Below are 16,496 nucleotides of genomic sequence, written 5' to 3' on the forward strand. Positions count from 1 at the left end.
TGCTCCACATTTCTTTCAAATTACATGCATACAAATTCCAGGTACTGAAAGAACGCAGCCATTGGTAACACAAGTCCAACTTAAAGAGGTACAGTAGGGATTACACCCTACTACACAAATAGAAAATAAATGTTGGATACAGATTTGATGTTTCAGATTCACACTACACCTCTTTCATATGTAGGTCACCTGATGTCAGTTTACAGTCAATCATTCCTCCAGACCTATTTTTCCTTTAGTTTATCTTTCTCTTTATCTGTTGCTTTTTGGTGGAGATCTTCAGAATCTCCAAACCACACATTCACACAGAATCAGAGTTCTTACAAGCTAACGGAGTTAAGCGAAGGTGCAAGCAAATACAGCAGCCCAGTCTCAAAACATGAATTATTCGAGGTCTTTCAAATGAGAACCACTTTATTGTGAATACAATAAATGTTAACAAGACAAACAGCAAACCACTGCACTTGGGCTGCCTGAAAACATGATTGTTACTCAGCGTAAGCAGGCAAATATTGAAGAATTTTAGCGAACATAACGCAAAACATTTTAAAATGGAAGAAACCAGCCGGAATTCTCTGGCCGTTCGCTGGAATTCTCTGTTCCTACCGGCAGCAGCCCCCTGCCGATGGCGCAGGATGGCTTCAATGGGAATTTCCATTGACAGCAGCATGAGCAGAGAATCCTCCTGCCAGCGAACGCTCCACCACCTCCGCCGCCGAGAAACACACGATGGGAGGACAGAGAATCGCGCTCACCATTATCGGAAAACATGTAATCCGACTCCTGGGATTATGACCAATCAGGTTTTTTTATTATAAACGATCAATTTTGAATATTGGAAGTCCACAAATTCAGCCGATTGACTCAACTCGGATTGACACCTCAATTTACTTACATGGAACAGCTGTTTGCTAAAGTCAGCCATGTAGGGGTTAATATAGACAATTAGTAATTTGTTGAAAACCAGGCATTTATTTTTTTAACAGTGAAAAAAAGGACAAGGTTGACAATGTAATATTGATTTTCTTCTTCCAACCACATTAGCTCCATATGAACTTTTCCTTCACCATCCTTGTAATCAACTGCCTGTCTCTTGCCCAGGTAGCTATATCTTACGCCAGGTGTGCAGTCAGGATGCATAGCTACTGGTGAGCTTACCCACCAAAATGGTTTTTCTGCTTCATCCAGAATAGTCACATCCATTAAGCAGCAGTGCTGAAACGAAATTTAAATGCAATATCATGCTTTGAAAATAAATAATGTCAAATAGTGCTACAACTTAAACCCAATCGCTAAGAACAAGAATTTAGTATTTTTTTGGCAAAACAATATCGTGAAAATACCAGCTTGCATTTTATAGTACAATGGGAAAGCTACATTATGGCACATTTTACAGTCCAGTATAACTCAGGGCTCCAAGTAAACATAGTAATCGGAAATCTGTAAATAACTCCTCAGCCCATTTTCCCTTCTCTGCTCCATGACGGGACAAATCCAATGCTGGAATATAGTTTCAGCTTTCTGGTAATCATCCAAGTGCTACTCCTCAGGTTGAGGATCTGCAGAGCGTCCAATGAAAGCAATACCCAATTCACTTTCACCTGAAGGTCATGAACTCCAGTTCACATTCAGAGACTCGAGCACATAATCAATTCCATGGACACCTCAGTGAAGTATTGATACAGTAAAGCATAGTCATTAAAGTGGGGCTCGGCCTGCTCTCTCGGATTGATTCCATGGCATTATTCGAAGATGATCAGGGGAATTATCCTAGCGTCTGGATAATACTTCTCCCTCGACCAATCTCAGTAGGAAAGATTGCCTGGGCATGTATCTTGTTCTGTCATAATTTTCTTTGTTGTCCGACAATACAACAGTAACTGCATTATATGCACGGTGCACAATAGTTAGCACTGTTGCCAGGGACTCGGGTTCGATTTCCAGCTTGGGTCACTCGCTATTCAGAGTCTGCACGTTCTACCCTGTCTGCGTAGGTTTCCTCTGACTGTTCCGGTTCCCTCCAAGTCCCAAAGGACATGCTTGTTAGGTAAAAAGGACATTCTGGACTTCCGGGTGCGGCGATGACCAGCTGAGTCGCACGTTTTGGCAGCTCCCTGTGAAACGGACTTTTGGGCTCTTGATAGGAGCCCCAACGGCAATTTTAACGGCTAAAAACACCGTGCGGTAAACCAGGAGGGTGTTCCCCCTGGACACGGATGGAAAAAGGAGAGGAAAGTGGCCGGATTGCAGCGGATCCTTTGGAACAACGGCAAGGAAGGCAAGCAAAAACCAAGATGGCGTCGGAAGGTGGCAGTTTCATATGGGGCCCTGAACAACAAGAGTTCTTGAAATGCTGCGTGGAGGAGATAAAAAAGGAAATGAAGAAAGAGTTGTTGGCCCCGATACTACAGGCGATCGAAGGGCTAAAGGAGGAACAAAAGACCCAGGAGCAGGAGCTTCGGGTCGTGAAGGCGAAAGCAGCCGAGAATGAGAACGATATACAGGGCCTGGTGGTGAAGTCGGAGATACAGGAGGCACACCAGAAACGATGTGTGGAGAGGTTGGAGGCACTGGAAAACATCGCAAGGAGGAACAACCTGAGGATTCTTGGCCTTCGTGAAGGTGTGGAGGGGGCGGACGTCGGGGCATATGTGAGCACGATGCTGCATTCGTTAATGGGAGCGGAGGCCCCGACGGGTCCGTTGGAGGTGGAGGGAGCGTACCGAGTTATGGTGCGAGGATCGAGAGCAGGAGAAACTCCCAGAGCCATAGTGGTGAGATTCCTCCGTTTTAAGGATAGAGAAATGGTCCTTAGATGGGCGAAGAAAACTCGGTGCAGTAAATGGGAGAACGCGGTGATCCGCGTTTATCAAGACTGGAGTGCGGAGGTGGCGAGAAGGAGGGCGAGCTTTAATCGGGCCAAGGCGGTACTTCACAAAAGGAAGATAAAATTTGGAATGCTGCAACCGGCAAGACTGTGGGTCACATATCAAGGGAGGCACCACTACTTTGAGACGGCGGATGAAGCGTGGACTTTTATTGTAGAAGAAAAACTGGAATGAGTGGATTATGAAAAAGAACGTTTGGACAAAGTGGTGGGGCGAATGGGGGGGGGCGAAGAGGGGTTTTATGTTCTAATCCTGCGGTATGGTAACTTTTCTTTCTCCCACAGGTGGTGATGGGGGGAGGTGGGGAGGGAGAGGAGATGGGGCGTTGGCCATGGGAGGCGGGGCCGAGGGAGAGGCGCGGGCTTGGCTCCCGCGCTATGATAATTATGGCGGGAATAGAGAAGCAGGAAGGAGGGGGCGTCGCACGGTGCGAGCCGTGGTCACGGGGGGAAGCCGAGGTCAGCCAGAGTTTGCTGACTTCTGGGAGCAACATGGGGGGAGTAATTACGCTAGCGGGGGGTCTAGCGGGGGGGGTGGGAGGGGGGAATTACTGGGTTGCTGCTGCTGGGGAAAGGGGGGAGTGGGTACGGGAGAGGATGGGCGGGGGGGCACCGCCTGGGGGAGATACAGCTGCGTGGGAACTGGGTGAGAAGCTGGAAAAAGATGATGGCTAACCGGCAAGGGGGGGGGGTGGGAAGCCCCCCAACTCGGCTGATCACGTGGAACGTGAGAGGGCTCAACGGGCCGATAAAGAGGGCACGAGTACTCGCACACCTTAAGAAACTTAAAGCAGATGTGGTTATGTTACAGGAAACGCACCTGAAACTGATAGACCAGGTTAGGCTGCGTAAAGGATGGGTGGGGCAGGTGTTCCATTCGGGGCTGGATGCGAAAAACAGGGGGGTGGCTATATTAGTGGGGAAGCGGGTAATGCTCGAGGCAAAGACTATAGTGGTGGATAACGGGGGCAGATACGTGATGGTGAGTGGCAAATTACAGGGAGAGATGGTGGTTTTGGTAAACGTGTATGCCCCGAACTGGGATGATGCCAACTTTATGAGGCGAATGCTAGGACGCATCCCGGACCTAGAGACGGGAAAGCTGATAATGGGGGGAGACTTTAACACGGTGTTGGAACCAAGGCTGGATAGGTCGAAGTCCAGGACTGGTAGGAGGCCGGCAGCAGCCAAGGTGCTTAAGGATTTTATGGAGCAGATGGGAGGTGTGGACCAGTGGAGATTCAGTAGACCTAGGAGTAAGGAGTTCTCGTTTTTCTCCTATGTCCATAAAGTCTATTCGCGCATAGACTTTTTTGTGTTGGGTAGGGCATTGATCCCGAAGGTGAGGGGAACGGAATATACGGCTATAGCCATTTCGGATCATGCCCCACACTGGGTAGACTTGGAGATAGGGGAGGAAACAGGAGGGCGCCCACCCTGGAGAATGGACATGGGACTAATGGCGGATGAGGGGGTATGCCTAAGGGTGAGGGGATGTATTGAAAAGTACTTGGAACTCAATGACAATGGGGAGGTTCAGGTGGGAGTGGTCTGGGAGGCGTTGAAGGCGGTGGTTAGGGGGGAGCTGATATCAATAAGGGCACATAAAGGGAAGCAGGAGAGTAAGGAACGGGAGCGGTTGCTGCAAGAACTTTTGAGGGTGGACAGACAATATGCGGAAGCACCGGAGGAGGGACTGTACAGGGAAAGGCAAAGGCTGCATGTGGAATTTGACTTGCTGACTACAGGCACTGCAGAGGCACAATGGAGGAAGGCGCAGGGTGTACAGTATGAATATGGGGAGAAGGCGAGCAGATTGCTGGCACACCAATTGAGGAAAAGGGGAGCAGCGAGGGAAATAGGGGGAGTGAGGGATGAGGAAGGAGAGATGGAGCGGGGGGCGGAGAGAGTGAATGAAGTGTTCAAGACATTTTATAAAAAATTGTATGAAGCTCAACCCCCGGATGGGAGGGAGAGAATGATGGATTTTTTGGATCGGCTGGAAATTCCCAAGGTGGAAGAGCAGGAAAGGGTGGGACTGGGAGCACAGATCACGGTAGAAGAAGTGGTGAAAGGAATTAGGAACATGCAGACGGGAAAGGCCCCGGGACCGGACGGATTCCCAGTTGAATTTTACAGAAAGTATTTGGACTTGCTCGCCCCGGTACTGACGAGGACCTTTAACGAGGCAAAGGAAAGGGGACAACTGCCCCCGACTATGTCTGAAGCAACGATATCGCTTCTCTTAAAGAAGGAAAAGGATCCGCTACAATGCGGGTCCTACAGACCAATTTCCCTCCTAAATGTGGATGCCAAGGTCCTGGCTAAGGTAATGGCAATGAGAATAGAGGAATGTGTCCCGGGGGTGGTTCACGAGGACCAAACTGGGTTTGTGAAGGGGAGACAGCTGAACACGAATATACGGAGGCTGTTAGGGGTAATGATGATGGCCCCACCAGAGGGTGAAACGGAGATAGTAGTGGCGATGGATGCCGAGAAAGCATTTGATAGAGTGGAATGGGATTATCTGTGGGAGGTGTTGAGGAGATTTGGTTTTGGAGAGGGGTATGTTAGATGGGTGCAGCTGTTGTATAGGGCCCCTGTGGTGAGTGTGGTCACGAATGGACGGGGATCGGCATATTTTCGGCTCCATAGAGGGACAAGGCAGGGATGTCCTCTGTCCCCATTACTGTTTGCACTGGCGATTGAGCCCCTGGCGATAGCGCTGAGAGGTTCCAAGAGATGGAGGGGAATACTTAGGGGAGGAGAAGAACACCGGGTATCTTTATATGCGGATGATCTGCTACTATATGTGGCGGATCCGGCGGAGGGGATGCCAGAAATAATGCGGATACTTGGGGAGTTTGGGGATTTTTCAGGGTATAAATTGAACATGGGGAAGAGTGAGCTGTTTGTGGTGCATCCAGGGGAGCAGAGTAGAGAAATAGAAGACCTACCGTTGAGGAAGGTAACAAGAGACTTTCGTTACCTGGGGATCCAGATAGCTAAGAATTGGGGCACATTGCACAGGCTAAATTTAACGCGGTTGGTGGAACAGATGGAGGAAGATTTCAAGAGATGGGATATGGTAGCACTGTCAATGGCAGGGAGGGTGCAGGCGGTTAAGATGGTGGTCCTCCCGAGATTCCTCTTTGTGTTTCAGTGCCTCCCGGTGGTGATCACGAAGGCTTTTTTTAAAAGGATAGAAAAGAGCATCATGGGTTTTGTTTGGGCTGGGAAGACTCCGAGAGTGAGGAAGGGATTCTTACAGCGTAGTAGGGATAGGGGGGGTCTGGCATTACCGAGCCTAAGTGAGTATTATTGGGCCGCTAATATTTCAATGGTGAGTAAGTGGATGGGAGAGGAGGAGGGAGCGGCGTGGAAGAGATTAGAGAGGGCGTCCTGTAGGGGGACCAGCCTGCAGGCTATGGTGACAGCCCCATTGCCGTTCTCACCGAGGAACTACACCACGAGCCCGGTGGTGGTAGCTACATTGAAGATTTGGGGACAGTGGAGACGACATAGGGGAAAGACCGGAGCATTGGGGGGGTCCCCGATAAGAAACAACCATAGGTTTGCCCCGGGGGGAATGGATGGGGGATATGGAATGTGGCAAAGAGCAGGAATAACGCAACTGAAAGATCTATTTGTGGACGGGAAGTTCGCAAGTCTGGGAGCGCTGACCGAGAAATATGGGTTGCCCCAAGGGAATGCATTCAGGTACATGCAATTGAGGGCTTTTGCGAGGCAACAGGTGAGGGAATTCCCGCAGCTCCCGACACAAGAGGTGCAGGACAGAGTCATCTCAAAGAAATGGGTGGGGGATGGTAAGGTGTCGGATATATATAGGGAAATGAGGGACGAAGGGGAGACTATGGTGGACGAACTAAAAGGGAAATGGGAAGAAGAGCTAGGGGAGGAGATCGAGGAGGGGCTGTGGGCAGATGCCCTAAACAGGGTAAACTCGTCGTCCTCGTGCGCCAGGCTAAGCCTGATTCAGTTTAAGGTATTACACAGGGCACATATGACTGGAACACGGCTCAGTAAATTTTTTGGGGTGGAGGATAGGTGTGCGAGGTGCTCGAGAAGCCCAGCGAATCATACCCATATGTTTTGGTCATGCCCGGCACTACAGGGGTTTTGGGTGGGGGTGACAAAGGCGCTTTCAAAAGTAGTAGGAGTCCGGGTCGAACCAAGCTGGGGGTTGGCTATATTTGGGGTTGCACAAGAGCCGGGAGTGCAGGAGGCGAGAGAGGCCGATGTTTTGGCCTTTGCGTCCCTAGTAGCCCGGCGCAGGATATTGCTAATGTGGAAAGAAGCCAAGCCCCCGGGGGTGGAGACCTGGATAAATGATATGGCGGGGTTCATAAAGCTAGAGCGGATTAAGTTCGTCCTAAGGGGGTCGGCTCAAGGGTTCACCAGGCGGTGGCAACCGTTCGTCGAATATCTTGCGGAAAGATAGATGGGGGAAAAAAGAAGGCAGCAGCAGCAGCCCAGGACTTGGGGGGGGGGGGGAGAGATGGGGGGGGGGGGGTGGGTGGGGGGGGGTATAGCCTGTGACAAGGCAGTTGCCAATTAGGGCTAGTTTTCATTTTTGTTATTTAATATTTATTTATTTGTTGTTTTTTGTTTATATAAAAAAGGTCATTATTATCTGTATTGTTATAATGTTGTGTAAAGGATGCACAATGTACTGTGTTGGTTGAACAAAAATTTTCAATAAAATATTTATTAAAAAAAAAAGGACATTCTGAATTCTCCCTCAGTGAACAGGGCGCCGGAGTGTGGCGACTAGGGGATTTTCACAGTAACTACAGTGCAGTGTTAATGTAAGCCTACCTGTGACACCAATAAAGATTATATTATTATTAAATATTCAATGGCTGTAAAGTGTGTTGTGTTATGGGCGAGGCGTTTTCAGAACCACAAAATGTATCATGGAGTTCAACCAACCTCTCCCTTTAATGTATTTGTTGCTTTTCCGAGCATGCGGCTTGTTCCCTAGGTGTGGAATTACAATTATGGACTTGTGGGTTTTTAAACACAAAACAATGTTTATTCCATGAACTCAACTTAACATCTTAAATAAACATTGAATCTCTTAACACCCCTTACTTCAAAGATAACTCAGAAAATATTGCAACAGTAAATAATTCCTCAAAATGTTCCTTCAAACATCCAAAAGGCTTCAAACCTTCAAAACAGAAACACACCCAGGTCACAGTTAATATATATTTTCTGTTTTATGGCAGAGATATATATGCTTGGTTGACTTCAGCTCCAGCACCTTGCTTTCTTCCTGCAGCTCTCTGGAAACACACAGACACACACAATCTGCTTTTTCAAACTGGCTTTTTCCCTTCAACCAACTCACAGCAAACCAGAACTTCTCAAGCTGCTGTCTCCAACTAGCTTCCCTCTTTTAATCAGCTCTCAGCAAAACCAGCCAGGCACTTTTTTAAAACTGAAACTTCAAAATGGCTGAACTGAGCTGAGCTTCACCCACTCTCTGACATCACTGTTTTCTTAAAGGTACATTGCTTACACGTCCATTTCTTAAAGGTACTCTCACATGACACCTCCCCCAAGAAAAAAAACCCATCAACTTCAAGATGGTTTCAGTTTTCACTTTTGCACCATCCACTAAGAAATGTACACAGTAAAAATACTTTTACGTTTCACAAAAAAAAAACACACGCAAACAGACATAATAATATAGTCCATTTTTCTTTGCTCGTCTTCCTCCAACCTAAATCCTTCTCGATTGACAGTCTCTTTGAACAAAGTCAATGCACGATCCATCCATTCCTCCACTCCTCGACAATTCTCTTTAGAATCAGATACTCTAGTTCAATCTGACCACAGAGCCACTTGTAATTCTCCAATACAGGAACATTGGTTACCACAGCTTTCAGGCAGTCAAATGCCTGTTGAAAGTCCGCTGTCCATTGAAATTTTTTATGTTTCTTAGCAATTCCATCAGTGGAGTAATCACGCCACAAAACTTTTGTACAAATTTTCGATCAAATCCACTCATGCTAAGAAATCGCATTATTTCCCTTCATCTTGAGGGTATCGGAAACTTCGCAAGGAAAGTGATTCGGGCTTCTCTAAATTCACTTTCGGCTAGGTTCATCACCAACCCGCCTCCTGAAGTTGATCGAAGAACTCCATACGATGTTTTAAATGTTCTTTCCGTGTCTGGCTGGAAACTACCAGATCGTCGATGTATACCGCACAATTGGGTAATCCTGAAACGATTGTATTCGTTAACCGTTGAAATGTTGCTGGGGCGTTTTTCATGCCAAATGGCATAACTTTGAACTGGTATATACCATCTGGAGTCACAAAAGATGAAATCTCCTTCACCCTTTCAGATAAAGGTACTTGCCAGTAACCTTTCAGTAAATCCAATTTGGAAATAAAAGCAGATTGTCCCACTTTCTCAATGCAATCCTCCAAATGTGGGATAGGATAAGAGTCCGTTCTTGTAACTGCATTCAACTTTTGATAGTCCACACACAACCATTGGGTACCGTCTGGTTTAGGTACCATTACTATGGGTGAGCTTCATTGGCTACAACCCACTTCAATTATGTCATTCTTCAGCATACTCTCAATCTCTCCGTTAACCTGTGCCAATTTTAAAGGATTAAGTCTATATGGATGTTTTTTGATAGAAACAGCATTTCCCACATCTATATCATGTATAGCCATTTTAGTACTTCCCAATTTATCTCTACAAACTTGCCCATGTGACATCAATAACTCTTTCAGATCAGTTTGTTTTTCCTCTGGAAGGTAACTTAACAATTCATCCCACTTTTTAAGAATATCATCATTTTCCAATGTAATTTGAGGTATGTCAAATTCACAGTCATCTGGATTTGGTTCATCACTTTGAGTTAGAATCATTAAAACCTCCTTTTTCTCTCCTTCCCTTTCAAAGTACCTTTTAAGCATATTCACATGACACACTCGGTGAGTCTTCCTTCTATCTGGTGTTTTTACCACATACTTCACCTCACTTAATTTCCTTTCAATCTGATACGGTCCACAAAACCTAGCTTTTAAAGGCTCCCCTACCACTGATAACAACGCTAAAACTTTATCCCCACTGGCAAAACTACGAACTTTGGATTTCTTGTCCGCTACATGTTTCATCACATTTTGTGCAACTTTCAAATGTTGTCTAGCCAATTCATCTGCTCTATTTAATCGTTCCCTAAAATTTGACACATAATTCAAGTGTAATTTCCGATTTCTCACCCACCAATTTTTCCTTAATCAATTTAAGTGGTCCTCTTACCTCATGACCAAAAATTAGTTCAAAAGGGCTAAATTTGGTAGACTCATTAGGTGCATCCCTAATTTCAAACAATACGAATGGAATTCCTTCATCACAATCCTCTGGATAATCTTGACAATACGCCCTCAACATTGTCTTTAATGACTGATACCACTTTTCTAACGCTCCGTGCAATTCTGGATGGTACGCAGTTGATTTAAATTGTTTTATTCCTACGCTATCCATAACTTCTTTGAATAACTTTGAAGTAAAATTCAATCCTTGATCCGATTGAATTTCTGTGGGTGGTCCATATCTAGTAAAGAATTTAAGTAACTCCTCCACAATCCTTTAAGCTGTAATATTACGTACTGGAATGGCCTCTGGAAACCTAATAGACACATCCATTACAGTCAAAATATATTGATTCCCACTTTTTGTTTTCGGAAGCGGTCCTACACAATCGATTAGGACCCTTGTAAAAGGGTCCTCAAATGCTGGAATGGGTATTAAGGGCGCTGGTTTTATCACTGCTTGAGGTTTCCCTATAACTTAACATGTGTGACATGATTGACAAAATTTAACTACATCTGTATGTAGTCCAGGCCAATAAAAATGTTTCTGGATTTTAGCTCGAGTTTTCCTTATTCCCAAATGACCGCCCACTGGTACCTCATGTGCAACTCGCAACACCTCCTTTCTATACCCTACCAGCAATACTACTTGATGAACTTCTGCCCACTTTTCATCCACCTGCATATGTACAGGTCTCCATTTTCTCATCAAGACATCATTTTTACAGTAATAACACTCTGGTATACTCTCAGATTCCTCTTCCGTATATGCTTTCTGATATATCCGTTTTATTTCTACATCTTTCTGTTGTAACTCCGCCAATTGTCCTGAACTAAAAATATCCACCTCATCCTCCACCTGTTCTTGTTCTTTTTCAACCATCTGATCAAAAATCATTTCTGATAAGTGCACTTCAACTTCATCTTTACTCTTTGATTTCTCCTCTTGTCTTAACCTGTGACTTTGCGACCTTGTTACTACACAATCCGGAAAAATCCCAGGATATTCAACACTTCAGTTGACTGATTTTCCACTGGCTTATCAACCACAGTAGGCATCACTCCCACCTGCGATCCAGCTATATCATTACCCAAGATCAACTGTATTCCTGGACAAGATAGTTTATCTATTACTCCTACGACCACTTCACCACTCTTCACTGGACTTTCCAACCTTACCTTATATAATGGAACGCTACGCCTCTCACCCCGAATTCCACATATCACCACCTTTTCTGGCAACATTCTTCCCAAACTACATAATTCCTCATCTCTTACCATTAAAGATTGACTAGCCCCTGTATCTCTTAAAATTGTGACTTCTTTACCTGCTCCTCCTGATACACATGAGTAAACTTTACCCACACAAGTAAATTCTTTAAAGACATCTGGCACCTTCTTAACAATTACTTCCTGAACAGGCTGTACAATAGTTTGCACCTCCTTCGCTTCCCTTGGGATTTTCTTTACCACTCTAACAAACCCCACTGTCTTATCCTGTTTTACCACATCAGCCTTCCCAGTCCTTTTCTTCATCCACCAACACTGTGACTTTACATGGCCTAGTTTATTACAGTGAAAACATTTGAAACTTTTCATTTCTTTTCCACCCTCCTGGATTTCTTTTTTAATCTGAGGTACACTCTTTTTATTGTCTCCCATCAGATCACCTTTACCTTTACCACTTGAGTATTTCTCATGTCACCAGTTTCTATCCCTCACCAGCTGAAACTGATGTCGGAAACCAATCTTTGATTTATGAACTAATTCATAATCATCTGCCATTTCTGCTGCCAATCTCACAGTTTTTACCCTCTGTTCTTCCACAGGAGTTCTCACTACATCAGGAATTGAATTTTTAAACTCCTCCAAAAGTATAATTTCTCTGAGAGCTTCATACATTTGGTCTATTTTCATAGCCCTTATCCTTACTCTGTTTGAGCCTTTCAAACTCCATGTATGTTTGACCAAATTCTTTCCTTAAATTTCTAAACCTTTGCCTGTAAGCATCAGGCACTAGCTCATATGCACTTAAGATGGATTTCTTCACCTCCTCATACGTTCCAGATACCTCCTCAGGTAGTGATGCAAACACTTCACTAGCTCTACCTACCAGCTTTGTTTGAATCAGTAACACCCACATGTCCTGTGGCCATTTCATTTGTTTAGCTACCTTCTCAAATGAAATGAAAAAGGCTTCCACTTCCTTCTCGTCAAACCTTGGCAATGCTTGGACATATTTAAATAGATTCCCACCAAGCCTTCAACTATGACGCTCTTTCTCACTATCCTCATCACTATCATCCAACTGTACGTTTCCCTTTACGTCAGCCAATTTTATCTGATTGTCATGTTACATGGCCATTTTCTGAAGTTGAAACTCACTCTCTTTATCTTTGTCCCTGATCTGTATCTCCCTTTCTTTTTCTTTTTGTTCTGCTAGGGCTATTCTTTCTTTTCTTCTTTCTTCTCTCTCCTTTTCTTTTTCCTCTCTCTCTCTCTCGTTTTGCTCTCTCTCTCTCGTATTCAAGCCGCTTTAATTCTCTCTCATGTTCCATTTGTTCAATTTGCAACTGAATTTTTGCCATTTCCAATGAGTCAAACTCTATCTCAGGCAACTTTAAATGCTTAACCACCGCCATAATTAACTCATCTTTTCGCATTTTGTCAGGTAATGTTAACTGCAATGTTCTTGCCAAATCAAACAGTCTGCTTTACTCAACTTAACATCTTAAACAAACATTGGATCTCTTAACACCCCTTACGTCAAAGATAACTCATAAAATATTGCAACAGTAAAGAATTCCTCAAAATGTTCCTTCAAACAACCAAAAGGCTTCAAACCTTCAAAACAGAAACACACCCAGGTCACAGTTAATATATATTTTCTGTTTTATGGCAGAGATATATATGCTTGGTTGATTTCAGCTCCAGCACCTTGCTTTCTTCCTGCAGCTCTCTGGAAACACACAGACACACACAACCTGCTTTTTCAAACTGGCTTTCTCCCTTCAAGCAACTCACAGCAAACCAGAACTTCTCAAGCTGCTGTCTCAAACGGGCTTTCTTCTTTTAATCAGCTCACAGCAAAACCAGCCAGGCACTTTCTTTAAACTGAAACTTCAAAATGGCTGAACTGAGCTGAGCTCCACCCACTCTCTGACATCACTGTTTTCTTAAAGGTACATTGCTTACACATCCATTTCTTAAAGGTACTCTCACATGACAGTTGTAAGATCCTGAAGTAATGAAAACTTTATCAATGCAAGTTCTCTACTTTGCTTTTACAGTCTTCATCTCAAGTCCATACAGAAATCACTGAACAATAGTCAAATCGGACTTTAGACAAATGCCGATCACTTTAAATTGAGAGGCATTTTTTTCACCAACCTTAGGACAAATTATCCAGAAGTTGAACAGCAAAACAATTATGGCATGATAAACAAGACATTAGTTTATCTTGAAAAAGATTTATGAAAGGAACTTCAATCATGTAACATTTCCAACTGGCATTAGCAATTGATCTTATAGCATCTACATTTGCTACAGTGGCCCTGGTCTGTAAAAATATTAACATGAGCAAGATCTCACTCAATTCTTATGTCATGTCTCAGTGCTTAACAATGAACCATCAAAACTCGGTACCATACAGTGAAAGAATACAATTCAAGACTTTCCTGATTTTTCTGCCTCAGGCAAGCTCATTGGAAAGATATATGGCGGGATTTACCACCAACCCACTGCGTAACCAGAGGCGGCCCGCCAATGGCCGGCAAAGGGATCTGGTCCCGTAGGAATTTCCCTTTGAATGCACCCCTTGTCGCCTGGAAACCCGGGATGTGGGTGTGCCATCAGCGGGACCGTTAGATCCCGCCAGCATAAATGGCCGGAAAATTCCCGCCATTGAGTGGAGGTCAAACACTTCCATCCTATGGTGAAGACAGAAAAGAAACTGCAGACTACAGTCTCATGTGATTACGTTGCTGGACAGAAACTACATGGATGGAAGTTCATCTCCTCCCATTTAGATCACAGAAGGTGTGTGGTCCAATGATAGATAGGGTATGGACAAAGAGCTTGGAATCAAAGGATTTCCAAACAACTAACAAAAAATCCAATTTCAGGACAAAAATACTAATTCTCACACCTGTATATTTCCTTTTAGGAACTCGGTATTCCAAGGGAAGGAAATATTTCCACTGATGGTGCTGTGTTGTGATTCTTTCTTTGAACTTATAACCGTCATTCGCAAGAAGCCATTCTGGATAGATTCTGAAATTGGGAAAGAGCATTAAGTTCACAACACCAGAATTCAGTGATCAAGCAGTTAAAACTAAAATGCAAATGGGAAGGTTGGCAACAGGTTGAGGTTCTTGCTACCTGGGTGCACGAGGATGAGGGTGAAATCTGCAGGTGTGGATGAGCAAACTGGCCACAACATTGTGGTACAGGAGGCCATTCAAATGAGGGAGTGAAAAGGAATGTAGCAGTGATAGGAGACTGTATAGTGAGGGGCATAGATGCCAAATCCGGGTGCTCTGGTTTCCTCCCACAGTCCAAAACGTACAGGCTAGGTGGATTGGCCATGATAAATTGCCCTTAGTGACCAAAGAAAGGTTAGGAGGGGTTATTGGGTTACAGGGATAGGGTGGAAGTGAGGGCTTAAGTGGGTCGGTGCAGGCACGATGGGCCGAATGGCCTCCTTCTGCACTATGTTCTATACTGTTCGTTGCAGCCACAGCTGGGAGTTTGGAGGTTTTACTGTATGTCCAGAGCTAGGTTAAAGACATTTCATGGATGGAGAAGAATTTGGAGTGGGAGAGGGAGAAACCAATTGGTGTCATCCACAAAGGAACCAACAGCATAGATATGAGTAGGAATGATTTTCCGCTGAGAGTGAGTTTGAGGAGTTGTCTAAATTACAATGCAGAACCTCAATGTAACAATCCCTAGATTGTTACCTGATCCATACTCAGACTGGAATTAAGATGAACAGATTAAAAGATTGAGTGCATGGCTGAAGGAGAGTTGTGGGAGGCAGAGGATCTGCTTTATGGGCCACTGGTACTAGTACTGGGAGAAGACGGAGCTATGCTAATGGGACACGATCTACTTAAATTGAGCTAGGACCATTCTCTTGGCGAATTGAAAAACTCGGTAAGTAGATAGGTTTTTCAAAGTAATGAAGTGGGTGGGAGCAAAGTAATGATTTGGGTGAAAACAACAATAATAATCTTTATTGTCACAAGTAGGCTTACATTGCAATGAAGTTACTGTGAAATGCCCCTAGTCGCAACATTCGGGCGCCTGTTCAGGTACACAGGTAGAATTCAGAATGTCCAAATTATCTAACAGCACGTCTTTCGGGACTTGTGGGAGGAATCCGCAGCAACCGGAAGAAGCCCACGCAGACACGGGGAGAACATGCAGACTCCGCACAGACAGTGATCCAAATTGGGAATCAAACCCGGGTCCCTGGTGCTGTGAAACAACAGTGCTAACCACTGTGCTAACTGCAAAATGGGTTAGGAAGAAACAAAAGAAATATAGCATTATTGACTAATGCAACTTTGGGAAAATAAAGTGAAAGCAAAAGGCACTGGCACTCCATCCGCCATGCACCCGGCGCAAATCCCACTACATCGAGAGAATAGCAGGAGAGCCTGAAACGAGGTTTGCACCGGGCGGCGAACAGTGCGCAATATTCTGGCCCACTGTAGCTGACGTAATCTGGTTCACATCCTCGTGGGCATGAACTAGATTAGCATATTTAAATATGCAGGAAACTTGAAGCTGGATTCATGGTATCCCCCCCACCCCCACCTCAACAGGATGCTTGGGCTGGGGATGTGTGGAGAGCACTGGAGCACCAATGCTGGACAGCAATGTTTCGTTCGGGAAGCCTGCAAGAGGGCTCTCGCGGCATTCACCGGCCTCAAGCAAGAGCGCAACGTGGCCAGTGGATCGCACCTTTAGTCAGTTTTGGGGAGAATTTCGCTCACCATATCGGAATGCAGGGAAGTTTTCTTATGAAAATTAAAATTAATAGCACAGGTGATCCAACAGCCATTCTCGTGATGTGGTTGCAGAGTAATTAAGGTTAGGAAATAAATATTTCAGGTTAAATTGAAGAGATAGGGAGAATAAGGAAATAGTGCAGGGGAACGGAGTGAGTGGAATGGACGTGGCAGTATAATAATAATAAATCATTATTGTCACAAGTAGGCTTACATTAACATTGCAATGA

At 44.8% G+C, this 16,496-nt stretch overlaps 1 protein-coding gene across 6 annotated transcripts in view; it reads right to left on the reverse strand.

Annotated features, from left to right (window-relative positions):
• Positions 1-382: 382 nt before the first annotated feature.
• The window catches only part of fbxo15 (F-box protein 15), a 69,650-nt gene continuing 53,536 nt past the window's right edge, over positions 383-16,496 (reverse strand). For all 6 annotated transcript variants that reach the window (XM_072467149.1, XM_072467151.1, XM_072467153.1 and 3 more), the window contains 2 exons: positions 14,397-14,521; positions 383-1,215 (listed from right to left, as the gene is read on the reverse strand). In XM_072467149.1, the coding sequence (XP_072323250.1) occupies positions 946-1,215; positions 14,397-14,521 (395 nt within the window). In that variant the 3' untranslated portion in view covers positions 383-945. The remainder of the gene's footprint in view (positions 1,216-14,396; positions 14,522-16,496) is intronic.

This window comes from Scyliorhinus torazame, chromosome 11 (assembly GCF_047496885.1).
Source record: "Scyliorhinus torazame isolate Kashiwa2021f chromosome 11, sScyTor2.1, whole genome shotgun sequence".
In the NCBI taxonomy this organism is placed as follows: domain Eukaryota; kingdom Metazoa; phylum Chordata; class Chondrichthyes; order Carcharhiniformes; family Scyliorhinidae; genus Scyliorhinus; species Scyliorhinus torazame.